Genomic DNA, 26,715 nt, shown 5'->3' with positions numbered 1-26,715 from the left:
GATGTTTTCATCTAATGATACGATATTAAACTAACAGATCATTAAATTCAACTCAAATGTCAATTGTTCAATTTGCGTGTTATTAATTATCGCTATGACACTAGCACATTTTTCCATGGGTTGCCTGTACTGATCTATATTTCAGTTTTCTCGTATAATAAAAACAACGCGCGTTATTTTACTAATTTAATTTCGAGTGGGCATTTTAAAAGGCAGCATGTGCATTATTAATTCACTCATTTCTTGATTATTATTATTACTTAAGAAAATAACGTTCTGTTTAATTTAAATTTAAAGTTGGCACGTTTCAATTAGAATCATTTAGATGCTCATCATTATATTTGTGTGTTTTTGGATTGGATATACGAGAATGTGCCTGCAGAGCCTAACTCGCACACTTGACCATGCAGCAAGGCAGCATATGGGACCACGGGCGATGGTCCAACATGGCGCCTGCATGTTCCGAGTAATATTATTATTATTATTATTAGCATCGAATGGAGAAATCAACACTGATGTCGTCTGGCCTGCACACAAGCAACATTGTGATTCTGTCATTGAAGAAGAAGAAAAGAAAAAAAAAACTCCGTGCACCAGTGTACTTCAAAATGAATCGAATGTTAGCGCGTGTAAGGATCAGGTGGTTGGTTAGAAATGTATATTGGGACCAAGTGGTTATTAATGTCTAATCCGTACACATGTAAAGTAATGCATGCTATACTTATGCTAAAAAAGACCATTAAAACAGGAAAAACGTGTTTGTTTTGAGAGTACCAAACGGCATCAAAATATAAAATGACACATTACAAAAAAATTGCAAAAATCGGACTTCTTTTTAACCTGTGCAATAGACTTGATTGCAGTCAGTGGTAGATGCATAATTGTCAAGTTGACTTTTTTCAAGAATTAAATGCATGAAACCATTTTGTCTCAGAGCCTCCCAAAGAAATATCAATTAATTTAGTCTCATCTATATTTTATTCCTTTAGAAATCTGGCTTAAAATGCAGACTTACAGTCCACGCAAGTGTGAATGACACCAGACAATTATAAATCATGTTTTATTTGTGCATTTCATTTATATTACATGTCAAGTTGTTTTGCACGCGCACACAGAATACCGTACAATGAAGAAGCGCATGTAATCAGATTACAGGAAAAGATTAAGGATTGTCACTCAAGTCAGTCAGTGCGTGGCTCAGTTATGGAAAAAGGCGCTGATGTCTTCGTAGGGGCCCGCCGGGCGCTCGTGGTGGCCCTCGTGGAAGGGCGGGATGTTCTCGGAGTGCGCGCCGCCACCGCCGCGGGTTCCCGAAGGGCCAAACGTCAAACCGCGTCCGGCTCGGGAGTAATGCATAGACGAGTAGTGATAGTTCCGCTCGGCGTCAAGCTCCTGCTGCTTGCCGGGCGCACCCATGCTGACGCCCACGCCCATCAAGCACCCCGGCGGGCTGTGCTGGCCCTCGTAGTCCGGGCTCAGGTAGTCCGGGGAGGCCCCGCCCGGAGCGTACGCGGCCTCATAGCCGGGGGCGTACGAGTGCCCGCGTAGGTTCAGGGGGCCCCCGCCCGGAGCTTGGCAGTTGGGGCTGGCGAGGCGACACCGGTACGACGACGACGGCGAAGACGAGTACGGATGCAAGGAGAAGGGCGAGCCGGGCATGTGGAAGCGCGTCGCATCCGGTTCGGTGAGGAAGTTGCGCGTGTTGAGCTGCAGGCAGCCGGCCACCAGGTTAGTGGTGGGCTGCGAGAGGCCCTTGCACAACATCTGCACGTAGCTGACCACGTCGGGACGCTTGCCGTTGCGCAAAATCTCGCCCAGCGCCAGGATGTAGTTCTTGGCCAGGCGCAGCGTCTCGATTTTGGACAACTTCTGCGTCTTGGAGTAGCACGGTACCACCTTGCGCAGGTTGTCCAGCGCCGAGTTGAGGTCGTGCATACGCGTGCGCTCCCGGGCGTTGGCCTTCACCCGCCGCACTTTGGAGCGCTCGTGGCGGACCGCACCCGTCTTGCGCTTCTTCGGACCGCGTTTTTTGTTGCCTTTATCCCCGGTGCCTTCGTGGACACCGCTCTCATCGTCATCATCATCTTCGTCCCCTTCCTCCTCGTCCTCCTCCTCCTCATCTGCCATTTCGGACTCGGCTCGGCTACTGCTGCCCCCGCAGCGCGCCTCGTCCAGCTCGTCCTCCGCGCCGAGGTGCCCTTCCTGCTCGTTCTTCACCTTGCCCAACCCGCCGTCCGGGTTGTCGGCCCAGTCCGCCGCCAACCTCTGGACGTCCGGTAGAACCTCACTGAAGAGACGGCTTAACATTGTCACCTGCAACAGAGGAGGCGGGGTCCCGCGTGCGCTGTTTATATCCACTCTATGATGTCATACAAGGGTGAAGCTGGATGGTGCCCCCCCACCCCCTCACCCAAAACAAATGGGATGAGACGAAAAATGTGGTTGCTGAAAATGGATGTCTCAAGTCATCATTTGGCACATTTGAAGATGGGATGAGGGGAGGAAAGACAAGGACTGAATGTGCCAGGCCATTTCATTAGGGACAGAGGACAAAATGGCATCAGATGGAAAATGGATTCGTCGATGTGTCGGTTCAAATGATGAGGGACATTTATGCAACAGAATATGACTATGCGGATGGACAAAGGTTGAGCAGAAAAAAAGAAAAAAAAACTGGAATTGGATGTCTCAGGTCACAGTATTAGGCACACCAGCAACATGTCCCGGGCCACTTTATTAGGGACACTGACAACATGATGAGAGAAGATGGCTGGAAATTGATGTCCGGAGTCATATGATTTGGTACATTAAAGAAAAGATGGGATGAATCAACATGGCTACGTCCGGTCAGATTATTAGGGACACCTTTAACAAGAGACAAAATGGCTGCAAATGTGTCGCACTACCACAAACAGAATAAACAAATGGGAATGATGTACCAGGTACACATGCAACATAAGGTGACATAAAAAAGAAAAAAAAAGGATTGATCGGGTATTAGTTACACCATCAATGAAACAAAATGGCTGGAGACTGATGCGTTTGATCTACGATTAATGACACCCACAAAATGAGTTGCAAATGGATGCGCTAGGTCACATCATTAGGTACAACTGCAATACACGACATGCACACGCACACACAGAGGTGGTCATTGACCTTGTCAATTATATTTGTAAAGGGCGTGGCGTGGTGTGCAGGTGTACCCAATGGTCTGACCGAAAAGCAGACCACCTTTTGTCGTAAAAAATATTTAACATTTTTAAGTCTAAACAAATATATTATTTGTTCATTTAAATACTGTTATTCACACCTTTTAGAGGAAGGCAGTAGATGTTATTATGGTAGGACGCATATACTTTTTTAGAATCCCGGCGAAGACCTATATTAAATATGTGAACTGAAAAAACTTTTCCAACAACCTTGATTAAACTCTAAAATGTCAGCAATTTTGCTTTGAATTATGATTTTTAGAGTGTTATGCTTTAAAAAAAGGCAAATGCCTCATCTTGACTCCATACTATTTTAGCACGTCAAGTGGCACAAAAATGCAATTCATTGAGTGAAAATCAATTAAAAACAGTCAAAAGCATGAAATGCTCTCAATTTTATGTCTATATTTTTTTCCTCTTTTCCACCCAAAATTATAAACACAATTGTCATTTATCCTGCGCGTGCTGCGCATAGAATTCAAGCCACACACACCATCTTTCTATATTTACTGCCGCTTGCAATGAGGCTCCACGAATGACCAAATGTTGTCCGTGTGGACGAATGATGGGATGCAGGTGGACACAAAGAAGTTGAAACGCGGATTTCGGAAGACCCTACCTTCGCTTTGTTTACACCATGCCGACGGTGAGTCGCGCAGGGCGAAGAAGAGGCTGTGTTGTGTGCTGCGTGCTCGTGCCTCTACTTTCCTCTTCCTCTTCTGCGGCCACCGTGCCTCTGTCTGCAGCTCAGACGTGTGCGAGGGGAGGAAGCGCGAGGGGAGGAAGCGCGCGGGCGACTCGCCTGGCGGGGCCGTGCGATGCCAGGCCCACATGGCTGGCACGTCATTGGCAAGAGCCATCACATGAGAGCTGCTGATTGACATGCGGCCGCATTCGCAGAGAGCGACTCCCCCCGGGCGGCTGGGTGAGGTGTTGAGGGGGGGAGGCGGTTGAGAAGAACTCGCCATCTGTCAGCGGGCTCTGAAAGGCAAAATGAAATAAGCGGCGTTAGTGAGTAGATTCACACTGGGTGTGTTTTAGAATGTGAAAAAAATGGGGTCAATCGCAAAAAAAGGTGACACCCGTAACCCCATTATCGTAAACTAGGTCTCGCCCCTTGCTGGTTTCAAGTCTGGATTCGGGTTTTAAAATAGCGGTATGGTTTTAAACTGTGGTGTCAAGCCAAGGTTGGGGGTACAAGGCATCTATTAACAGATTGAGGGACTTACAAACACATTCCTTTAAATCGAAACAATAGTTCTTGGTTGAAATGTAATCATTTTCAATTTATGTCAGTGGTAGTCGATCAGTGTACTTAGCACCCAGAAGCACACTGCTCACAAACATGAAGCAATAAACACATTTACATTTACGACAGACCTCAGGCTCTGTACACAAGAATTGGCAGTGGCTGACATCTAGTGGCCGTAAAGTGTTAGTGCAGTTCAATTGACTTAATGGCCCGGTTGGGACGTCGTTACTTGTTTAAACCACAAGTCGACGCTAGCGCTTGAAAGTAGGCTTTAAAAGTACGCTTTACGTTTTGACCAGCAGTAACATTTTGTCGTGTTTTTTCTCTTTTGTGCCACGTTGCTTTTATATGTTGTTGTTTCGGGCGAGGCGTTACCTCCGGTCGCCTACCTGAAGCGGTTTGAAGACGACAAATATTGTTCATTGTCATACGTCTTTTTTTGGGGTATTTGGAAGACGTTGTTGGTGCCAGTTATACGAATCTTTCTTACTTCCGCGTTGTCAAAACTTTGTCGCGGCTGTATTTAATTTTGAAGCCAGAAGAGCGCAGGGTCCTAAAGCCCACCGGTTAACGCGGAAGCCCCGTCTAAAATTCACCGAGATCTCGCGATATCTGCGGCAACAACCTGCCGCGTCATAAGCCTTCCTTCGCACGAACACGCGCTGCTGTGTTGCTTCGTGACCGAGGATGCATAAGTGGGAGTGGGACTGACCGTGCATAGCGCAGATTGGACTTTTTTTTTTTTTTTCTAGACGAGGCTGGAGACGTGTGATGATGGAGCCCCTTCTACCTGCAGGGATCAACATGACTGCGGAGCGAGAGCCGGAGGACAGCGATGCTAAGAGGAAGATCCAGTTCTCGGTGCCTTCGGCGGTGCCCCTCCAGCTGGACCCGCGACAAGTGGAACTGGTGAGAATCATGCATACAAGGCATTTATTAGCAGATGGAGAGATTTGCAAAACATTTCTTTAAACTATATAAAAACAGAACAATATTACGTTGTTAAAATCGTTCTTTACAGTACACGTGTATTAAAATTCGCATGTTTTTCCCCTTCATTATTGATTCCATAGCAAACCTCAGGTTCATAGGTGCCATGTGTCCTCTGCAGATGGTGTGCTGCTGCAGTCATCAAATCACATATAGATAAATTGTTAGATCGATGCCTAATGATTTTATTAAGCGGCATAGACTCCATTGCAAAGTTCTGCCTTACAGATGCATCAGACTGTTCAACTATGCGCGCAGAGGAAGAAACGTGACTCGTACGACTAGCCGTGAAATTGCGACACCTTGTGGTACCCTCGTGTTATCACCCCCAAAAGGGGGACGTTACAGTATTTGGGGTATCAGTGTGAATTTTCTCAAGGGGACAGCACCGCACCATCCAACTGAGGTGTGGCCTCAATTCGAATAAAAGGACTGCAGCGAACTTGGAGCAAGCTTCACAGAATTTGGTTGTTCATTGTTGGCCCCCTGCCCCCGTGTTGAAGTGGCCCCTACTTACGTAACACGAGGAGCAGTAGGACTCACGTTTTTTAAATGTATTAGCGCCTGTTGGCAGTAGAGTATGGACAGCGCAGGGATTAAGCTGAGCCGTGCAAGCCTGACTTTTTGCATCTCTTCAAAGTGATGAGGTTTCAAAAGGAGTGGAGGAGAAGCTGACATGAGGGATGAAGCATTATAAATATTAAAATGTGATGTTACAAAACACGGGTGCTGAGGGCTCTCGTACAAGCTCTTTTGCCTCGTCATGTCCATCCAACTTGCGTGGAGAATGGGAGCTACAATAAGACATGAAGTTGCATAACTCTCGGCAGTGTTTATGACTCACCTGTATTATGCATTCCAAATAACACTAGGACCTTTGTTTTTATAATTGCTGCTCATTTTTATAAAGCAGGAACTGAATAAAATGAGCCTCCCTCACATTTGCCAGTTAGTTTGTTTTTTTTATCTCATGATTTGTTTGGCAGAGTATTTGCTCTTGAGGCTCTTATGCAAGCACCTGTTTTTTGTTTTTTTAAACTGGGCTTTGAACTGGCACAGGTTGGGAATCAAACCTGCGCCTGCTGCTCAGCACCATACAAACGTTGTGATTTGTCGCCTCCTAGTGGCATTTTGTGACAAGCAATTCAGTGGAACTGAATCGAGTGCTTTGTGCTGATCAGAGGAATCTGCTGCCCTCCTGTGGTGTCTACTGGGAATTGCAACCTTTTTTTTTACACCATGTAAATGTTTTTCTAATTTAACTCCTAATTTCTAAATTTTTATTTGATTGTTTAAAAATAAAATAGCCCACGCCAAAGACTTTAATACAATATTTATGTTTAATAGGCTTAAGTGGAAAATGATGCTGTGCTGTTGCAACCCCTAACAGGACAAGTCAAATAAAAATGTTCTGATCTCAAATTGAATCACGAGCGTCTCTGTGTTCAGATTCGACGTCGAAGGCCAACGCCCGCCACCCTCTTCCGACTGACGGACCCGCTATCGCCGGAAGACGACCCCGGGTCTCACCAGGTACGCCAGCTTGGTACCATTTTGCCGTGTGTTGCCCGCCGTGTCCCCGGTGCCATTTTCCCCGTGCCTGCTGCAGTGTCTCGGAGGAGAAAACGGAGTCCTGAAATCCAAAACGTCTGACAAAACGCCAAGCACCTACGAGCCACCTTCCCTCAAAGGTCAGTGGGCTCCGCATTTGTCTCTTACCGTGATGTAACAATTGGAAAAACGGACATGTGGTCGACATCTGTCTCAAAAAGCCCGGTGTGTGTGATGGTAAGATTAGGGCGGCAGATGCGAGTCTGTGCTGGATCATCCCGGATTATGGGATGGACGCACAGACGCTGTTATGATAACAAACCGATAACAGGTTAACAAACTACTTTCAGCCATGCAGAGGCTGGCCCTAGTGCACCTGTCTTCCACGAGCTCCGTGGACCGGGACGACACGTCTTCTGGAGATGAAAATGACGAGGGCACGCTGTCGGATTCGGGTAACAAATCAATAAAGATCGTAACACCCCTTCAGTGCTACACACCTGTACACAACCTGGCACTTCCTTTCTTGGCAGACGCTAGCGTGCAAAACAAAGCGCGGCGGGATCGGTCACCTTCGCCGGATGCGTCGCGAGCCACGGAGGAGGCCGACGAGTGAGATGGCATGAGATTAGAAAGACGTGGACAGGAGTTTGTGTGCACGCGTGCTTGGAGATGGCATGTAAGGACAGTGTGTGCAAGAACATCGCTGTCGACGCCACAAGGTGGTGCTAAAGAGAATGGAAGCATTTGAATGGACATTTGTCTGGGGCTTTTCATGTGTCCTGCACACTAGCATTCGATATATTTATGCTTGGTTGCAAATAAAAGCTCCAGAATGACTTTTGAAGCGTATCATCTAGTGCCTTTATTAGTCAGTGAATTGCGTTTGGAATAAACGGAGAGCTAATTCACTCTTTATGGAGTTTCAATACAATGAAGACACAAGAGATGTCACTTCATGACACAGAAATGAATACATCAGTATAATTCGGAGTAAATTAATTTATTTTTTCCATCAAAGTAATAATATTTGAGAAAAAAATCCAGAAATATACTTTTCATATTTCATTTGCTTATTTTGTTTTTAAATAGAGTATCTGTTTTTGTATGTCCACTTTCAATACATGAACACATTAAACTGTTAATCGATGTATTTTTTTCAAACATTTCTTTTGCTATATGAACAAAATGAAATGCACAGTCATTATTTCATTTTAAAACACTCACAGCATGGCTGATTTTGGGTTTGCTGTAGTACCTATTTTTGCACTGCAGGGGGGGATGTGTAACCATCTAACATAAAGAGCACTCTCCTCATCTCTTCCTCGTCCATCTGAAATGAGAAAGACATTCAGCAAAAGCACATATAACTCAGGAGAATACACTTTTTGGACAGCACCTGTTTAATCCTTCTTTGCCTTTGCAAAAAACACCCCCGTCACATCATCCACCCCCACTCGCATGTCCTGAGGCAGCGTGTAAACCTCCAGCCGGATCAGGGTGTAGCCCGTCTCCTTCAGACTGGCGCACACCTCCGCCTCGCCCAGCGGCACCACGGGGATCTTCAGGCCGGGCCCCCCCATGTAGAAGCTTTCCCCAAGGGCCCCGATGAGCAGGAGGTGGCCCCCGGGCCGCAGCAGCGTGCCGATGTGGCCCAGGGCCCGGGTAAAGGCGGTCAGGTCGGGACTGACGCTCTCCAGGCAGAAGCAGGACACCAGGCAGTCGGCCTTGGCGGGGGGGAACCTGCGGGGGTCCAGAGGCTGCGGACGGTGCACGTCGATGGGGAGGATGTCGCTGATGGCCCGGCGGAGCTTGGCCGCCTTCTCTGTCCACGCCGAGGCCCTGAGAGTCACAAGCCGAGTTCAGGCGAGTCGATAGAACCGTCGTGTGGTGTCATACCGTCGGCCCTCCAGCTTGCAAACGTGCTGCAGGTACGGCGTCCAGTCCATGCTGCAGCCCTTCTCGTCTCGCAGCCAGCGCCGCAGCTCCTCCCGGTTGGACTCCAGGAAGTCAGTCAGGACCACCTCGTCGAAGACCTCACAGCCGCTCAGGACTTGGTAGAGGGTCGGCCCGGAGCCCACGTCCACCAGCAGCTCGCCGCCGATGTCGCCTGAGCAAAAGCGGTTCGGTGACAGGCGGAGCGGCCCGGGTACCGCTCGCTTACCTTCGGCGAAGGCTCGGTGTAGCCGGGCCAATTTCCACGGCACGATGCTGTCCTCTCTGTCAAAGTCGGCTCGCGGTGGAGTGTAGTTGTACTGCAGATACGCCGCCGGGTCAAAGCGTTGGTAGCGGGCAGCCATGGCGGCAGTGTCGTTTTCCTTTTGCTCCATTCGTCCCCTGCGGATAAAAGTCAGTTTGCTGCCGAGCTTCCGGCTCGGAGCCTCCTTTTATAGCCTCACTTTGTTGTTTGGACTTTGGGGCGGGGGCGTCGGTGTTGAATCCTGATAGCATTTGCCTACGTTTCCATTCTCTGGCCTCGGGCACCGATGCCATCAGATTAGCCACGCTAATGGACGCATCATTGCTTTCAGGTCCGGCGTCCAACCTTCAACAGATCTCCACCATCTTCCTCATCAGTCCACGTTTGCCTTTGCCAGCTCCCTTTGAATCTTAACTCTTCAGAGGATCCCTTACAGTCGGCACCGGAGCGCAGCTTGGTTTTTGCTCCCAAATATTCTGCAAACATAAAAACAAGACAAACATGTCATCTGTGTTGTTTGGAAACCTTCTGCAATGTCATCGTCGGCCAATGTAGTGCGTGGAGGGGTTAAAGGGGCATGTTAGGCTTTGAACGGCGCAAGCAACCAAGGCCAGCTGACAAAACACACTTTGAGCCGCTGATTCAATTAATTGAAGGCCTATTCCCAGTGTAAGCAGCAGCTGAACTGCAGTGGAAAATTGCCACGTTGTCATCAAACTGCTTCCCTTGAGACCTCCTTCATCCCTGGCAGATGGACACACACACACTCTCGCAGTATTTGGAATGTGGAATTCTGCCACATGTTAGCGGTCAAATTAGAGTATGTGATCATCCTCCTGGCATCACGTTTGCCAATTTTGTAGGATTCATATTTTCAAATGAAAGCAAAGGGGACAAAGTGGTTACTTTGGCTTTGTGCTTTATTAAAAAAGTCAACATACTTTTGTATCCACTGACGGAAAACAATCGGCAAACCCTTCAAGCCAGGAACCTCGGCGACGTCATCTGGACGGTGGTCTTGCTTTCCGACACGAGACTCTTTGGAACTGTCAGGTTGCTCGCTGGCTTCCCAGCTCAACCTTTTTGTCGGTCTGCGGCGGCAGCCCGTGTCCGATGGCGCCCGAGAGGAAGCGCTGCAGGAGTCGCCTGGCTTGCCAGTAGTTCTCGGAGCGCTGCGCCTCGCTCACTGTAGGCCTGGAAAGTTGACAGACCCAAATTTTAAAAGCTAAACTTGTATTTGAATCCTGCTCCTGTTTACATTCAATCTAAAGGCAATCCAGACTAAGCTGTACCGAAACTCAGAAAGCCTAAGCGCTAACGCTGACAAGATTGACCACTTTGCTGACCTTTGCGAGCGGGACACGCCGAGGCTGTGCCAGTGAGCCGAGTAGCTCTGCCCTCTGTGCCAGTCCTCCTCCAGCACGCTGCAGTCCAGTGCGCCACCGCTCATCTTCAAAAGCAACTTTTCTTCCGTGAGTGCAAAAGAGCGAGCGACGATTGCGAGTGCACCCGGCGAACCAGCCTGCACAAGTGTTAGGGCAGGGCGGGCCGTGTTGACATAGTTGTGCGTCTGCGGTTATTTTGGTTGCATGCCCATGCCAAAGACAAAAGCGCGGTAAGGCCGACCTTGGGGACGGTCGGCCCTCGCCCGTCGTTGCACACCCAATTTGAATCTTCTCCGAAATAGTCCTCTGCCTCTTAAGCTCATGACAAGAAGCCTCCAAAGATGCTTCAGGATTTGATCTCCATATGGACTTTTTATTGCTTAGCGTACGGCAAGCGTTTCTTTTTTTTTTTTTTCTTCTTCACAGTTGTGCATTTCCTTGAGCTGTGCAAAAACACACAAGCATTACGTTCTCTGGAGACACACAATTAAAAAAAGCGGCTGTGTTGGTTTGTGAGGCCCCCAGAGCCTCAAGGTAAACTCGGCTCCTTACTCGACAGTCAGATGGACAAAAAACAGATGAGGACGAGGCTCAGATAAAGAGCAAAAAGCGGCCGAGAGAGAAAACAGGGCCGAAATAATGGAATAACGCAGTGCATTTAAGCCCCATGACAATCGAGTTATGCTGGTCGCTGGTTCAGGTGGCGAGTCCCGCCTACCTGACATTTGGGAGATGGAGTACGGCGACCTGGAGTGCTGCGTCGAGATGGAGGCGGCCGTGGAACACGCACATCGTCACGCAAAACCGCTGGCCTGAAAACAAGAGCAACAAATTTGAGTTTTTTTCTCTTATTTGAATAACAACAAAAATAATAAAATGGCAAGTCACTTTTATAGGAAAAACAAATTTACATGTTGCAGAAATGTTTTACATTTTGCAAAATTGGAATTTTTTTTTTCCCCTTTTCATTTGGGCCAAAAAAAAAGGCTAAACCCATCCAGAGTTTCGCCAAGTACTTTCCCTAGAAAGTCCAACTTATTGATGACGCAAAAGTGCTTGCGGCCAAAACTGTACTTTTCCTTTTTTGTCTCAGAGGACACAGCCGAGTGGTTCCTTGCAGCAGCTGCTGGACAGCGCCCGCGCGCGTCTTCTGCAACGCCAGCTCTGCTTTGGCCGACAGCTACTGCTTCGGACCGGGTGACTTGCAAAAGCAGAGGCGGGCATGAACACGGACGGCCCCACGGGCATGCCGACCACCGACTGAGTCCTTTTTTTGTTTGTCAGATTCAAAGAAATGGAAGGTAAAATTTCAAGATGTGTAAACGTTGCTGCATATCATTTCTCACAATAAGCTTGAATCTAACAAAAGTAGTTCACAGACTAACTTTTTTTGTTTTAGTGTGAACACGTCCTGCTGATCACAGAATTTACATTGCAATTAAAGCAGATAAAAGTGGCACTCCTCTTTCCATTGGGGAGTCATGAGAAGATGACGGCTTCTTAAATGAAGCCTCTTCTTGAAAAAGAACATCGGAAAAAAAAAAACGCCTTAAAAAAGAATATTTGGATATTTAGTTTCAAAGGCGGGGAGCATTTGGTCGCAGCCACCCCAAATTAAGGAAAGCAGCGCTACTGATGTCTTTGCGAGTGTCGGGCCCACGGGGGAATCTGCCGTTGATGCAAGTGGGGCGGGCGAGCAAGAGAAAAGATGCAAGGCAATACTACAGAGGTTTAATTATCCGGCCGTCACAAATGAAAAAAGAGCCGCGAGGCGACTTCACAATGGGAATCACAGGAATTCTCCCTCTTTTTCTCCTTTGCCCTTCTCATCATCTAAACAAGCGGAAAAAAAACCGCACTAGTTTAGCCTTCAATCGGCACCAAAGAGATGCAGACAAAACTCTGCGATCTTCAAACGGCGGGAAAAAGTGGAGCAGGCGTCCCGTTTTTTTTCCCCACTCGTAAAACATACGCAGGACATGCGAGCGGGACGACTTGCCAAGTTGTCATTTCCGCCGCAATGTTAATTTGGGAGGAAATGAGCGGAGATTTCCCGAACCTCAACCGCCCACTTGATTTAAAGATGCTCCGCCCCCTTCTGGGAATTGTCGTGCATCCGTACGACAAGTCAAAGCGCTTGACTGGTGCACCCCCAAAAAAAAAGGCGGAAATCCCTTAATTGGACATTACTGGAGGCCAAAACTCATATTTCCTCTCAGTGTTGATCTTAAGAGAGCGGCAAACGCGCTTCATTCTTTTCCTCCTCTCCTCAGCAGTCAATAATTAATGCCCAGAGTGATTTATTCATGCGAATCCCGGCCAATTAGACGGCGCCTAATTAACAATTTCAATAATTGATATTTATTTCTGAAAGAGGAATCGCGGGCTGCTGCAAAATGCATGAGCAGCGGGTTTTGTGTTTTTTTTTTTTTTTTTTGGTTGCGGGCGCGTTTCCCGCCCGCTGGCTCGGGGCTAATCGCGGGACACTTTGACGGCGTGGCGCGGCGTGTCTTTGAGGCCTGTGATGTGGATCTAACGTGGACGTCTTTCATGGCGCCATGTGATCTGCTAAAGACGCTTACTTGTTGTACATCCGCTCGTAGCCTCTAGTGCTCTTTAATAGCGGCGCCGGCTACAAAGGAAGATGGAGGCCGCCGCTCGCCTTGATGATAATGGCTGACAACGTGCCAGCCAACGTACCACCCCAAAAAAAAAAAGAAAATCTAGAGGTGCAAAAATGTCATTACTTTTAAAACAAGTATTGTTTTTTTAACTAAAAATATTATATTTTTAGTTAAAATAATAAAAGTAATAAATATAGTAATAAAAATAAAATAGTAAAATTAATATGATAAATATTACTTTTCTATTTTTGGGCATTTTTTTTAACAAAATTGTGTGGGGGGTTTTCAAAGAAAAAGAAAGTCTACATATTTGGAGCTTGATGTTTTTCATCTGACAATTTTGGAGTTTTTCTATTTTCAACATCTTTTAATCCATTTTTTGTGTTTGGAGGCGCACATCCATTCCCACAAAACTCACAATCTTTGGAGATAAACTTTTTTTTATTTAATCTGGAAAATTGATCTTTTTTTTAATGATGAAACTGTTTTTGCTGACTGTTTTGGGACTGAGAAACCAAACGCAAACTGACTTTTCTGAAGATTTTATTTTCTGTGTGGATTTGGGCAGGGGGGGCAAGGCAAAAACATTCTACGGGGGGACTATTTTGTTTTCGCTTAATAGACGAGACATCGAGGGATGGAAGTTCGGTGGCGGCGGCACGAGAACGAGCGACAAATCAGTCGAGCTGGGTGACGCGTCTGAGCGAGCCCACGGTGGGGCTGGCGCCGCCCCACTCGCTGTGTCGGCGGTACTCGCCGGGGCGCAGGAAGTACTGGCGTCCCCTGTAGTTGGGGTGCTCGTGCAGCATCCAGTAGCCCTCCATCACGTTGACCGAGGAGATATCGCGCGTGTGGAAGCGCTCGTTCAGGTCGGGGCAGTCTTCCATCAGCTCCAGGTTCTGCCCGCCGAAATCCGAGCGCTCAAAGATCTTCATCCGGTAGCTGCCGTTGTACTGCGGCCGCAACAAAAACAAGCCAGCAAATCTTTTCGGCCTATCCATCCGTGGTTTTTTTTGTTTTTTTTTTTTTAAACAAATGCGCATTTGGAAAGGGGTTTCTTTTTGATATTACTTTTGGGTCATTTCTGTGGATAGATTTTTGAGATGTTCCTTTTTTGTCGTATTTTATATGCATCTCCAAAGTTTCTGAAGGTACCCACAAAATTTGTCAGAAGAAAAAACTCCAAATTTGGTGAAAAACATTATTAGTATAAAGTTTTTTTTTTTCATGAAACAAAAAAAATTTGTGTGATCGCGCGTGTGTGTGTTCAAGTGGGCGGACTCACGGGCGGCACCAGGCGGCAGGAACGGATGCAGTCGTTGAATCCGGCCCAGCGCTGGTAGTCGGGGTAGTCGCCCTTGTGGAGCACGTACTGGTAGCCGGCGTAGTTGGGCTTCTCGTAAGCCACCCAGCAGCCGTTCTCAACACGGATGGAGTTGCAGCGGCTGAAGTGGTTTTGCATCTCGGGGCAGTCGCCGCTGCACTCAAAGTGGCGGCCCTGGAAGTTGCGATCCTCAAAGAAGATGATCTGACAAAAAACATGGTTTTTAAGTAGGGGTGGGGAAAACAAATTACAAATCAAGTAGAAAAAGTTCTTTTTTTATGTGTAAATGTTGTATTTGTGCCACTTACCTTGCTCATTGTGGCGGCGGGCGATCAGAAAATACGGCAGATCGGCTCGGGCCACGTTATGGACGCGGCAGCGCCTTTATAGAGCCGGTGAGCCGCACGAACGAAAGCCAAGTGCGGCAAAATGGCGCCGAGTCAGCAGGCTTGCCCAGCTGCACCGACGGCCGCTTTGTCCCGACTAAGCGCTGTGGAAAATGCGGCTCGGCTGCAACTTTTCCTCATGCAGCAGGAAAAAAAAAGAAAAAAAAAAGGCAAAAAGGAGTTGCAACATCTGCTGAAATGAAAATTTGTTTAGGAGGTCAACATTTCTCCATAACGCTATTTTTAAAATAATTTACAAATCAACAAAGTAGACATGACTTACCTTGAGCTGCGTGCCGCGATGTGATTGGGCAGTCTTAATTCCAGGGGGCGTTGCCTGACCAAATCTCAAATGAGGCGAAATAACGTGACAAAAGGCGCGTTTTTGTGCAAATGCCTACGACTTTTATTACTCGTTGGCCTTGAGGGTTTTGATCCGACGCAGCGAGCCCACCGCCGGCTGCTGGCTGCCCCAGTCGCCGCAGGCCCGGTACTCGCCGGGGCGCAGGACGAACTGGCGCCCCCTGTAGTTGGGGTGCTCGTACATGACCCAGAAGCCTTCGGCCACGTCGCACGAGTAGACGTCGCTCAGGCGCAAGCGCGAGGCCACGTCGGGGCAGTCGTCCGTCACCTCCGTGGCTTGGCCCGACAGGTCGGGACGGGAGAACAGCTTCAACTTGTACGAGCCCCTGTACTGGAAAGCGGGGTCGGGTTTCAATCTCGGGCTTGGCTTTGGATAAAATCAACTCAGGGGAAAGCAAATTGCTGATCTACTCTTGGTGACTTTGGCAAGTATGACGGCAGCTTTGGAATTTGTTGTCTCCGGCCCGAGATAATCTTTCACTTTGAAAGGCAGCGCACCTTGAAGCAGCAACACTTTCAGGGGCGTGACACAAGTTTAGATTTTATTTTTTTTTTTTTAAACATTTGCACGGCGCTGCCTGAAAGCGCCAGAAGCCATTTGTGTGATTAGCGGAATTAGAATGAAGGCAGCGGAGTCTTATGGGGTTGTCTGATATTCCTTTTAAAGGCTGACTGCTTCTCCTTTGTGGGCCTGGCAGCCAAAGCCTTTCATGCCGTGACCTGCCAGAGGATCTCGAAATGGAATCAAAAGCCCCGCTGATTGACATCCATTTTGAAAAGGCGACCATTTGATGTGCAAGGTGAGCGGCGGTGCACCGGGGCGCGCTGGGGAGAGGGAGGGGGGAGGGAGAGGAGGAGGGGGGGACCGGAGCTGTCTGTTTGATTGACTCACCGGCGGGAACATCTGGCAGGAACGGATGCGGTCGTTGAAGCCCATCCAGCTGCCAAAGTCGGGGTAGTCGCCGGGGCCCAGGACGTACTGGTAGCCGGCAAAGTTGGCCTTCTCGTAGAGCACCCAGTGACCGCCGCTGGACCGGATGGAGTTGCAGCGGCCCAAGTGGCGCAAGGTGTCGGCGCAGTCGCCGCCGCACTCCCACTGCGGGCCCTGAAAGTCACGGCCTTCGTAGAAGATGATCTGGAAGAAGAGAGAGCGCCGTCACTCTGGGATTTTGCTAGCTGTTTGCGTGTGATCTAATTAGAACTGCGTCCTACCTTGCCCATGTTAGCGCCTGACGGCCCGCCTGCGTACTTGGTGCTTCCTTTTATATCCTCCCTCGTGGCGTTTAGCGCCAGGCCCTCTTTTGTCCACTTATCTCCTCTGTGCTAGAGTTTACCTATAGAAGCAAGCGTGGAAGCTTTTGAAAGGCAGAACAAAAGGTCTTTAGGGTGCGTGGCCTCCTAACAACAAAGCGATGGGGGGAGGGGTAAAAAAAAAAAAAAAAAGTTTCCAGCGGGGGACGGTTTTCTACCCATTGCTCCTGGAAAAATATTTGTAAGGGGCATCAAGGTGTTAGCTTCAAGTTATGGTTCGTGATTTACAGATATGTTGGGGAGGAATGGCATCAATTTGCAGCCCCTCCCACTCAAGAGCAGAAAGGTCACCCACACCTTTTAGCCTTTCACGGCAAAACAAAGCACGAGCGACCCCTCTTTTTTTCCACACTGGCTTTTTGTTGTTGTTTTGTGGAAAGACAATCACAGCAAACGGGCCAGGCGAGTTGCGCGAATGTTCCCGACGCCGCCTCGCCTCCCTGAAGGCGAGCTAACATCAAATGGCGCTTCTTTCCATGCACACCCCGCCGAGTGAGGAGAAACCCGGACCTGATTAACTTTTAACCTTTGACCTCACAAAAGAAAATGGCTAAGATGCCAATAATCATCCTGAGGTTCCTAATTTAGACTCAGCAATTTGATGCCAAGACCAAAAGGTGGGCTGTGTGAGGTTCTACATCACCAACTAACCGCCCCTCTCAACTTTGTTGTGAATAACAAGCATGCACGCTCGGGTTTGCGGGCACCTCAGTCTGCCAGTAGCGTGCCAACGAGGAGACTTCAGTCGCTTGACAGCGGCGTCGGGATGTTCGATTCGTGCAATCCAAAACGTGGGCTGACCCCGCCGTATAGAACAAGCGTCACCCCCAAAATGTTGCCGTGCGAGATAGCGTGCCGGCCTCGCTCTCTCTCAAAAGCAGCACGCCGCCGAGGTGTAAACAATGGCGCTCCTGTGCGAGACGGCTAGCAAAAAAAAAAAAAAGCACGCCAGCCAAGTAAGCCTCTCAGAATAGGGAGCCGGCAAAACGGTCCTTACCGAATCTCCAGCCGCCGCCGCCGCCTCTCTTGTCCCTGCCAGCGCCAGCGCTCTATCGGGAACGGCAGACGCCGGCGTCGCTGTGAGCCCGTGCCAGGGCCTTCGGATTTGCCGCCGTGTCTCTGATGTGCTCCGTTTTTTTTCTGGGGGGATAATTAAGAGGAAACAGTTTGTTGGAAGAGCAGGAAGCAGACGGGAGGCGCTCGGACGGAGCCAGCCAGCGTGTGCGTGCGTGCAGCTGTCAATTATACTCTTCAGATTAGAAGTTTTATTCAAAAGTACGCTTAAAGCTGAGTCCACATTCAGGAGTCCGTCAACAGAGCCGACGGACGGAGAATCTAAAGCGGCCGCGGAAACTTGGAATGGACCTTTACAGCAAGTAGTTGAGTTTCAGTGCCTCACATGGCCTCCTGTCAAATAAGTCACACTCTGCCGAGTCCAGAGCCCCCCTCGCCCCCCCATCCCTGTCTTTCAGCTTTCTAAACACGTGTGCCGCCCTCGTTGCCGTCTTCGAATTTGTCATGAAAGCAAATGGGTTCTGACAACAGCAAGTGACAAGCGCACCAGAGGGGAGGCGGAAAATCGGCAGATTAGTTTTTATTTATTTATTTATTTATTTATTTATTTCTCGACTCATTGCACCATCTATCAATTATTGATCACGTTAGTCGCCGGCACTCCTGCCCAGGCAACTTGTGCTCATAATGATCTTCATCCGTTTTAAAGGAAAGAAAAAAAAAAAAAAACTGACTTTGATTGACTGCTTGCACTTTTTTTTCAACTTGGCAGCACGAAAGCTCGTTTTTTTTTTTTTTATAATTTGCCAGAGGCCATTTGAATTTTATTTCGAGGAGTCCCGGCAGGTGAGGGGGAGATGGGGGGGTAGGCAATTTTTTTTTTTTGTACGTGAAATTTCAACTTGCTAATATATCAAAAAGGCCTGTGCATGGCATCGTGTAGGTGTACCTAATGAGGAGTCCGCTTCCTCTGTACATCCTTTTTACTTAGCATCAATAACGCTGGCGCCTCATGATCACATGGCCTCAAATTAAACTCAAACGACGAACGAGGCGTCTCCTGCAAATAAGAGCAGAAAAGTCTTGGAATTGTTTTGAATGTGTGTTTCTTGGCCTCGTCCCGCAGCGGGCGCGCATACGAAATAAAAGCGCGGCATTAGTGGAGTTGAAGTGATGACATTAGAAGGCGGCGTCCTGAGGGGAGCTTGCGAGTTGTTTGAAATGAGCTTCTGACTGCGCTGCAACCACAAGCACGAGAAGCACAAGAAGCAGAAGAAGCGGGCCGAGCAGCAGCTACCGCTGCTGCCGCTGCTGCTCCTGCTGCTCCTCGGCAGCTCAAAGAAGCAAAAACACAGCCGCCTTGAATTCATTAAGGCCGATAATAAATGCTTTAACTATTCATGCTTCAACTTTTTACCCTGCTAGCTTCCATCCTTAAAGATAAAAAAGTGTTATTTTGACCTTCCAAGATTTTGTTTTCTTGTTTCATCCTCCTTTGGGGTTGTTTTAAGAACTTTTTCATTTTTTTAGAATATATTTTTATTCACATGTATAGTGTGTAATAGTTGCAATTATTTGCATGTGACTCGTAAAAAAAAAAAATGCTGAGGTTTCCACTACTGGCAAATTTATGAACTAAATAAGAAATACAAGAAAAAATGTGTGGCACATTTTTAAATGGACGCGACATTTGTTTTTTACATTTTGTTGTTGTGACTACAAAATCATGACTTCCATCTCATATTTCAAAACAATTATGTCAATGTGTTTTATCTCACATTATCTTTTCTTATTTTATTTTAAATCGAGGAAGCTCTTCTGTCCTGTCCAATCTTAGCCAGATGAAGGTGACAAATCCTTTTCCAACACTAGAGGGCACTGGAAGCCAAAGCAAAGGCTTCCATGAGAACTTTTTTTTTTTTTTTTGGTCTGTGTTTTGTTGTAGCTTGGATGTGCATTTGTTTGCTTGCATCTAAACATTTGTAACGCTCGAGCGTGCAACGTGCGAGGGAGCGCTTGGAAACAGAAAAACAAAATCACTTTCAGGCTGACGTGACCTGCGTCCCCCAGCACACACGCGAGTGCTTTCAAAGCAAACAAGTCAAAAGTGTCACACGCCACGCCGGGCCGGGCCGGAGAGACGGCGGTTGCTCGTGTCGGGGCCCCCTTTGTGCTTATCACTCTTGTTGCTTTGATTTGCCTTCTCAAATGTTCTAAAGTCTTGTTTGGAAGCGTCACGGGTTTTTTATGCATTTGATAGGATGTTTGTTGTTTTTTTTGGTCTGATGACGTTTGTGGGGATATTTTAGGCAGGCCCCGAGAAATGGCTTTTTTTTTGTTCTTGTGATTATTCTTAGGTCCAATAAATTATTTTCAGGGCTTTGCACATCATCTCACATGGCAATACGGAACTCGGTCTGTCATGACAGGATGCGCAAAGTCTCAACAAGTCAAGAGCGCCATTTTGGTGACTTTAAAAGTCAACTCACAAATATGAAGCGGGCACACTAACGAGACAGATCATCAGCAATGTAGTTTGCTGAATGGGCGTTTTCATCGTGAGCAAGTTTGATGACTCAGCATCCGACTGGAAAAGCTACCAAGTGGGCTTGACAATGTACAATTTATTGACGAGCTCTTCCGAAGATGCCTCGTCTCATTTTTCGCTTTCCTGCCGGGACTGACGAGCAAAGGAGGTAGAAATCAAGCGCACCAGCGAGGCCTCTGAGGAGCACAAGGGACCGCCGGCCGGGGACGTCCCGCTCCGGCCCAATTAAAAAAAACACCACAATCTAATTCTCATCATCAACACCCACATTCTCGCCTCTTTTTAACTTTTGGGGAGTCGTCCTCCCCGCCTGCGCCGCCGTTGTTTTTGCCGTTTGTTTTGGGCGCTACAGCCACGTTCAAACGCTCGCCTGTCACGCGTCGCCTTTGAGGCCACGTTTGAAATGTTTCTCCGTACGCGTGGAGCCGTGATTGACGGGGGCCGTCCCAGAGCGCCGCCGAGGCGCGCCGATGTCTGCAACAAAGGCGAGGAGCCGCGAGAAGAAGGAGACGTGGGACAAAAACCCACCAGGAGGAAAAACTACTCTTAAAGCCGTTTCTCCAGAAAAAAATGACGTATTCAAACATAGATGGTCATGTATCTCTTAAATAAACCAATAAATACTGAGATACACCAAGATGGGAAAAATTGCATCGAGCAAATGCGCAATGCAGCTCGCAAACCTTTTCAAGGTATTTTCAGCGCCACGGCATTCACGTGACGAGACGTCGGAATACGTGCGTGTTGAACAACATCAAGCGGGACAGGAAGTCCTTGCAAGGATGTCAACATGCCAACATCGCAAATACACAAGTGTGTCTTACTAGAATTGAAAGAACATCTATTAGAGGGAAGGCGATCGATAAATGTATACTGCACACTGGAGTACAAAAAAAAAGAAAGGATGGCCCTCCATATTGTACAGCAATTATTTTAGAGGAACGGCGGTGAGCTGGAGGGAGCCAACAAAGCCACCAGCGGCGTATCGCTCTGCACTTACATAATTCATGTCAAGCATATTCAAATAACATTTATCACATTGTCAATCACGCCACGTCGCGCCCGTAAGCTTCTAAATTAATAAGAGCCCCGCCGTTTAGTCATTCCGTTTGACGACGGCGGGAAAAGGGGCCTGTTCCGCAGGGGAGTGGAAGTAAATTGCGCACTTTCACACACATATTGTTTCCCCTCCTCCGAGTGCGCAGTCAGAGACAGCGGGGAACTTCAGCTCGGGCCACAAAACCGTCAGGACGTTCTGGGATAAGATGGAATTGTGCAACTAAAACAACAACAAACAACTCTTATTTATTCCCAACCAAAAAAGGGAAAAGCAGCAACCCAATTAGCTTCCACTAGAAAAAAGTTAATTAGCTCACGAGCAAGAAGAGTGCCCTCTGCTGGACTCGTTTTGCCACATTATTCGAAAAGTCCTAATTATGCACGCCTTCATGTTTTTGCAACTTTTTCTTTCTCCTCCTTTCTGCGTCCTTGTCTGTCTTGGCCGTCCGTCAGTGAGGCATGATGGGAAACACGAGCGCCTCCTGGGCGGGCCCAGCTAAACCGCAGACCCCGTCGGTGACCTCCTTCATCAATAAATGATTGTGACATGCCGCTGTCATTTGCATGCACGTTAAAGTGACACCTCAGCGCTTTTGTCTAGCGAGACGTCTGGAAGGTGTTTTTTTTTTTTTTTTTTTTAAAGACGAAAAGGGGCTTTCATTAGCCAAGGTGCGCTTTGTCAAGGCGATCACAGCGCCTTCCTGCAGGCGATCGCAGCCTCGGCCCCTCGCTTCTCTCTAATTAGGCGACAGACAAACGACAAAGCAGCTTTACCCTTGTCTGTTTTTTTTCTTTCTTAAGGTCATTATGCAAATTGGCGGGATGATGTTGACAAACATGAAAGGCGGCGGACGTTTCTTTCTTTCTTTTTTTTTTGAAGTGCCACATTGGCTCCGGGCTGGCTTAATGCCGGCCCTCGGCGGGTGTCATGTCAATAGCGGGCGGCGATCGATCCGAGGGGGCCCCGCCAAGGGGATTATGACAGACGACGGGATACAAAAAAAAAATGACTTAACATCTGAAACTCTTCCGGTATGAACCACAATACAACATGGTTGCTGCATTTCGACAAAGAGCGCAGGTTGAAACGTTCCATTGGATAAAAAGTTTCTTATCCAAGAAAAAACAAACGTCTTCTTTAATCAAGTACAAACTGTGCCAAAAACACTCCTCAAAGTTTTTCTGATCAAAAAGTCCAAATTTGGAGATTCTGTCGAAGAGGTTTTTGTCATCAGAAAAAGCAAAAGTTTTGCCGATAATGAGTTTGCGTGGAAATGTTGAATATTGACGCAGTTCGACGAGCCGGTGGGGCGTTTTCATCTTCAACTTTTGCCGTCGCTAACAAACTTTGACCTATTTGTTTTAAGAGCGCAAACTTTCGAGAGCCAGCCGACGACTTGAATAGACAAAACCAATATTGTCACATGTTTACTGTCACCGCGATGCCTCGAAACGACAAAAAACGAAAAAAAGTCAAATCAAGCCTGCCGTGAAGCTCACAATTAGACTCTTGCGGGGGTTTTTTGTGTTTTTTAAGATTGACGCCACTGATGTCACACTTTAAATTAAAAATCCAAAGCTAGGTTGATCCAAGTGATCTATTTATATAAGGTCGGAAGACTTTGCGTTAGCGTCGACGTGTGACGGCGGGGGGCGTAATTGAGGAACAGGCGTGAGCGTGGCACGTTCACTCGCCCACCCGCAGCCAACCTTTTCTGCCGACGTCTCTCAAGTCCTTGACAAAGGCGGCGGTGGGGGGGCGGGGTCTTTCCACAAGCGCTAATTACGCAGTGCTAAAACTTGAGTGCGACGAGCGAGGCCCGTGCTAATTGCTACAAAACTTTGGCGACGTCGACGGGATGCTTTTGACAGGTTGGGCTGACACGTTGAGGAAGCCTAAGACGCAAATCAAATTGAAAGACTTGTCTATTTTGTTTCTTTTCTAATACCCGGGTTAATTTATGTACCAGTTGTGCGGCGCTATCGTTTTTTGGGCTCTCAATTAGTGAGCGAGCCTCAGGGAGCTAATTAACAATTAATTAATACAAAAAAAATCCCTGACATTTGCAAGGCACTCAAGATGTCTCCGCTGAGAGCGTTGTGGGAAATGGAATTATTGGGGGGGGGACAATAGCTGGACCCCTCGTGACCTTCTATCGAGTGTCCGATCAATAACGCGCCAGGGTCGGTGTCTTTGAGGTTCCGATTGGCAAAGACGGAGGGGGTGGGCCAGGGGCCACAAAGCACATCATTTACTCCCAATGACCTCATCTTGGGCGGATGCAAAAAAAAAAAAAAAAAAAACGGCCATTTTGCAGCGGGGGGCTTCAGCAACGACAAACTTTTGCTATTTGTCGCAGCGAGCGTCGACTGCGTGCGGAATTCCCGACGGGGGGGCTCGGCGGGCTGATTTAATTTGTCGTATTAACACAAAACATGGCCGCTACGCGTGACGCGCTTGTCAGCGCCGCTGAGCCTTCAAACGGTCGTCAAACCTGCGCCGTTAGTGCAGAGTGTTTTTTTTTTTTGGATGGGGGGACGTTGGGGGACGTCAAAAGCGCCAGAACGGCACTTGAAAGACGAGCGCCGCTTGAAAGAATCTTTTACAGTTTGTCGGCGATGCCATCGAGGACTCGATTGTGATGTTCGTTTACTGTATGGACGAGCTGCGCTCGCCGTGATGGAAAACGGTTATTTCTGCCAAAAATCTAAACTCTGGCGAGCGGCTACGTGTCGTCCCGCATTAGCTGCCGGAACAAAGGTCAGGCCAACAAACGGGGGCCGCTCGGCTCGACCTCCGGCCGTACGGGAAGCGCAGCCTGGCAATCAAACAAGACGAGGACTGAGATATCAGCGGCTCAAGTCCCATTAAAGGCTCATCTCAGGCGTCGGCGAAGTGCATCGATCGCTGAAGAGCGTTAAAAAAAAAAAAGAGACAAAGGCGAGTCAAGAGAGGATCTGAAAAGGGGCCGACCGGCGGAGGAGCCGTCCCGTTTGTTCCCTGGCAGCTTTGGACCGAGGCCTCCGTGAGCGCGGCGCTCTCTGGCGCCCCCCGCGGGACCGCTTTGATGGTTATTTGTGCAAATATCCCGCTCCGACATCTTAATCTTCCATGAGGTGATCTTTGCATGGGGTGCGGGAAAGCGGGAAAAGAAGAGGCAAGACAAGAAGAAAAGAGCAAGTGCACTTGCGAGAGCGTGGGGAGCCCGAGTTCACTACGGGGGCGGCAGGAGTCAACCCCTCCCTGCCTCCCTCCCTCCCTCCGCCATCACCACCCAGCCGCAAGCCCCGGGCCTTTTTTGCCGCAACATTAAAAAGCGGCGAGCGGTCGATACGGAACGCAACTCGCAGAAAGAGCAAGGGAGGGATTTCAAAAAGATCCAAGAAAAAAAAAAAAAAGACGACAGAAGAGCAGCGCAAAAGAGTTATACAACGCGGCGAGATCACACAAAATCGAGGCAAAGGAAGCCGGCGTCTCCGCATGGCGAGAGCGCTCCCGCTGCAAAGACACAAAGTCGTGCTCCCAATGAAAAGTGCCAGGTCAAAGGGGGAGGAACAAAATCTGGTTCTGGACAAGGCTAAGTGCTGTGCCAAAGTTGGGAGGACAGAGGTGCAAGGAAGCAAGAAAGGACGTCACAAAGCCAAGCGGCGAGAAGCACTTCCTCGCCATGCTAATGAGCGCAGCGTGGAAAAGGAGACTTTCAAACATTTGCCGCTCGCTTTTGGAGATGTGAGGACTTGTTTACGCACGGCGCATTGTTCTCAAACGCTTGCCGTGCGCTCTCCTTCTCTTTCGGCGTCTCTCACAAGTTCTTTCAAACGCGAGATCTCCCAAACACTCCACACCTGGCTGGCTGGCTGACTGTCTGACTTCAAGAGCTTTGAATCGTCGCACACGTCTGCGCGGCTCCATCTCGTTTTGCTTTTTTTTTTTTTTTTTTTTTTAATCAGGCATTCAGCTACTTGTGTGTTCCAAGCATTCGGGTAGACATCTGTAAGATGAACAGGCGGGAGAAGGAAGGGCCTTTGTGAATTCCAGAAGTTATTTGGCTGCACCTCTTGCGGTGGAATTACGGTAGTGAAGGTTCAGGCCAACTAAACTAGCATCAATAGTGGAACACAAACGGTGAAGAAGCACAAGTAGACACACAGTCGGATATTCTTCATTCTCTGCGAGATATGACGGCCTCGCCCGACTGCACAAGAAAATCTGTGTGCCAAATAATAATTGCAGTATATAGTACACACAGCAAAAATGACGGCTAATTCAACCTACATTGATCAAACTTCCGAGCCTACGTAATGAGAAGAGACACACAAAGCAAGGAGCAAGCGCAAAAGGAAGCGAGACGCCTTCCATTTCAACTCCCGCTTGCCGACGTCCCCCCGCCCACCCCCTTCCAAAAACGAGCAACGACGACAACATGCCCCCGTGAGGAACGGCAAAAGATGAAAAAACAAGAGTTTACGGCAAAACAAAGGGCCGGCGGCGCGCGGTAGGCCTTTAAATCTGGGACGGCGGTCCCAAAGAGGAACGTCGCTCGCCGTGACATGAAAGCGCCAAAGAGTTTTTAAGCGCTAGCCGGCAGACGTAGACGGGAGGCCATTAGCTGCATTGCGCGCTTAGCGCCCGACAAGGCTCCCCCTAGCCGCGTTTGAACCCTCTTTTTTATTTTTTTCTCCACCGTGGACGCACAGATTGCCCGTGTCACAACTGATTTGTAGCGCGGCAAAAAAAACAGCCAACGTGTTTCATGCAATAACACGGCGGCCCGCCTTGTTTTCTTTTGGAAAGGTTGGGCTCTGATGTGGAAATGGAAAAATAGTTTGATTCAGTCACTGTATGTTTTTTTTTTTTTTGGGGGGGGGAGGCCTGTGCCAACAGAAGCAAAAAAATAAATAAAAATGCTACTATTGGGTTATTTCGGAAGCTTTTACTATGGTGACACTTGAACCAAAGCAGGCTACTATTAATTTAGATGCTCAAGTGTCGATGGAGTGAGTGTTGCTCCCGAGGCTTATCACGCGCGCACACGCGCGCGCGCACGTAAACAATCTGGCCGTTTAGCGGCAGAGCGAGGGCGGAACGTCGTTATCGGCGGCGGCCCCGATAATAAAAACCTCAGCCTACAGAGGTAATGCCTCGGGGCAAATGGAAAGATGCTATCTCCAGGAGCGCATCATTGAGACACCCGCATCTCTGCAGGATGCTGGCCCAGGACAAAAAAATAAAATTCGGAGCTTGACATTTGTCACACTTTCCCTATCGACTTGAGTTATGATCAATAATAATCGTCGGCCGGGAAGATTGACTTCGATTGCGAGTCAAACTGCTTTACTTAAATGAATTTAGGAAAAAAAGCTGGGAGGATGCAACTGGAACGATTCAATGAAGTCACGCTCGGTCAATTTTTTTCCCGCTCAATATTATAACGGTCACATTTGTAATATTGGGCTTACGAGTCGGCTTAAACTGCAAAAATGTGAGATAAGTAT

The 26,715-nt window shown here is 48.2% G+C and overlaps 5 protein-coding genes across 5 annotated transcripts; 1 reads left to right on the top strand and 4 right to left on the bottom strand.

Moving 5' to 3' along the window:
* Positions 1–599: 599 nt before the first annotated feature.
* On the bottom strand, positions 600–5,011 carry LOC119138299 (neurogenic differentiation factor 2-like). Its single transcript, XM_037278292.1, has 3 exons — positions 4,854–5,011; positions 3,832–4,193; positions 600–2,313 (listed from the first exon to the last, which is right to left on the bottom strand). The coding sequence occupies exon 3, from the start codon at positions 2,305–2,307 to the stop codon at positions 1,198–1,200; it is 1,110 nt and encodes a 369-aa protein (XP_037134187.1). The 5' UTR covers positions 2,308–2,313; positions 3,832–4,193; positions 4,854–5,011; the 3' UTR covers positions 600–1,197.
* A 71-nt stretch (positions 5,012–5,082) lies between these two features.
* Positions 5,083–7,849, top strand: LOC119138352 (protein phosphatase 1 regulatory subunit 1B-like). The gene is made up of 5 exons (XM_037278380.1): positions 5,083–5,373; positions 6,904–6,987; positions 7,064–7,145; positions 7,356–7,460; positions 7,539–7,849. Exons 1-5 carry the CDS (start codon positions 5,236–5,238, stop codon positions 7,619–7,621), a joined length of 492 nt encoding a protein of 163 aa, XP_037134275.1. The 5' UTR covers positions 5,083–5,235; the 3' UTR covers positions 7,622–7,849.
* Positions 7,850–7,855: 6 nt separating this feature from the next.
* Positions 7,856–9,671, bottom strand: LOC119138323 (phenylethanolamine N-methyltransferase-like). The gene is made up of 4 exons (XM_037278330.1): positions 9,170–9,671; positions 8,905–9,115; positions 8,405–8,847; positions 7,856–8,338 (listed from the first exon to the last, which is right to left on the bottom strand). The coding sequence occupies exons 1-3, from the start codon at positions 9,333–9,335 to the stop codon at positions 8,409–8,411; spliced, it is 816 nt and encodes a 271-aa protein (XP_037134225.1). The 5' UTR covers positions 9,336–9,671; the 3' UTR covers positions 7,856–8,338; positions 8,405–8,408.
* Positions 9,672–13,496: 3,825 nt separating this feature from the next.
* Positions 13,497–15,204, bottom strand: LOC119138348 (gamma-crystallin S-1-like). Its single transcript, XM_037278372.1, has 3 exons — positions 14,847–15,204; positions 14,500–14,742; positions 13,497–14,167 (listed from the first exon to the last, which is right to left on the bottom strand). The coding sequence occupies exons 1-3, from the start codon at positions 14,853–14,855 to the stop codon at positions 13,892–13,894; spliced, it is 528 nt and encodes a 175-aa protein (XP_037134267.1). The 5' UTR covers positions 14,856–15,204; the 3' UTR covers positions 13,497–13,891.
* Positions 15,205–15,306: 102 nt separating this feature from the next.
* On the bottom strand, positions 15,307–17,736 carry LOC119138347 (gamma-crystallin M2-like). The gene is made up of 4 exons (XM_037278371.1): positions 17,596–17,736; positions 16,500–16,621; positions 16,180–16,422; positions 15,307–15,618 (listed from the first exon to the last, which is right to left on the bottom strand). Exons 2-4 carry the CDS (start codon positions 16,506–16,508, stop codon positions 15,334–15,336), a joined length of 537 nt encoding a protein of 178 aa, XP_037134266.1. The 5' UTR covers positions 16,509–16,621; positions 17,596–17,736; the 3' UTR covers positions 15,307–15,333.
* Between the last annotated feature and the right edge of the window lie 8,979 nt (positions 17,737–26,715).

The sequence above is a fragment of the Syngnathus acus genome, chromosome 19 (genome assembly GCF_901709675.1).
Source record: "Syngnathus acus chromosome 19, fSynAcu1.2, whole genome shotgun sequence".
Taxonomy (NCBI): domain Eukaryota; kingdom Metazoa; phylum Chordata; class Actinopteri; order Syngnathiformes; family Syngnathidae; genus Syngnathus; species Syngnathus acus.
The sequence above is the reverse complement of the archived record's forward strand: the minus strand, read 5'-3'. Positions and strand labels throughout refer to the sequence as shown.

Excerpts from the sequence above, each read along its gene's own strand:
- LOC119138347 (XM_037278371.1), bottom strand. Across the intron at positions 15,619-16,179 it reads CCTGCCAGATGTTCCCGCCG|TACAGGGGCTCGTACAAGTT; the intron begins GTGAGTCAATCA and ends CCCGCTTTCCAG.
- LOC119138352 (XM_037278380.1), top strand. The coding sequence starts at position 5,236 with ATGATGGAGCCCCTTCTACCTGCAGGGATCAACATGACTGCGGAGCGA. Across the intron at positions 5,374-6,903 it reads ACCCGCGACAAGTGGAACTG|ATTCGACGTCGAAGGCCAAC; the intron begins GTGAGAATCATG and ends CTCTGTGTTCAG. Across the intron at positions 6,988-7,063 it reads ACGACCCCGGGTCTCACCAG|TGTCTCGGAGGAGAAAACGG; the intron begins GTACGCCAGCTT and ends TGCCTGCTGCAG.
- LOC119138323 (XM_037278330.1), bottom strand. The coding sequence starts at position 9,335 with ATGGAGCAAAAGGAAAACGACACTGCCGCCATGGCTGCCCGCTACCAA. Across the intron at positions 9,116-9,169 it reads ACACCGAGCCTTCGCCGAAG|GCGACATCGGCGGCGAGCTG; the intron begins GTAAGCGAGCGG and ends GCTTTTGCTCAG. Across the intron at positions 8,848-8,904 it reads TGCAAGCTGGAGGGCCGACG|GGCCTCGGCGTGGACAGAGA; the intron begins GTATGACACCAC and ends TGTGACTCTCAG.
- LOC119138299 (XM_037278292.1), bottom strand. The coding sequence starts at position 2,307 with ATGTTAAGCCGTCTCTTCAGTGAGGTTCTACCGGACGTCCAGAGGTTG.
- LOC119138348 (XM_037278372.1), bottom strand. Across the intron at positions 14,168-14,499 it reads CCTGCCGCCTGGTGCCGCCC|TACAACGGCAGCTACCGGAT; the intron begins GTGAGTCCGCCC and ends TTGCGGCCGCAG.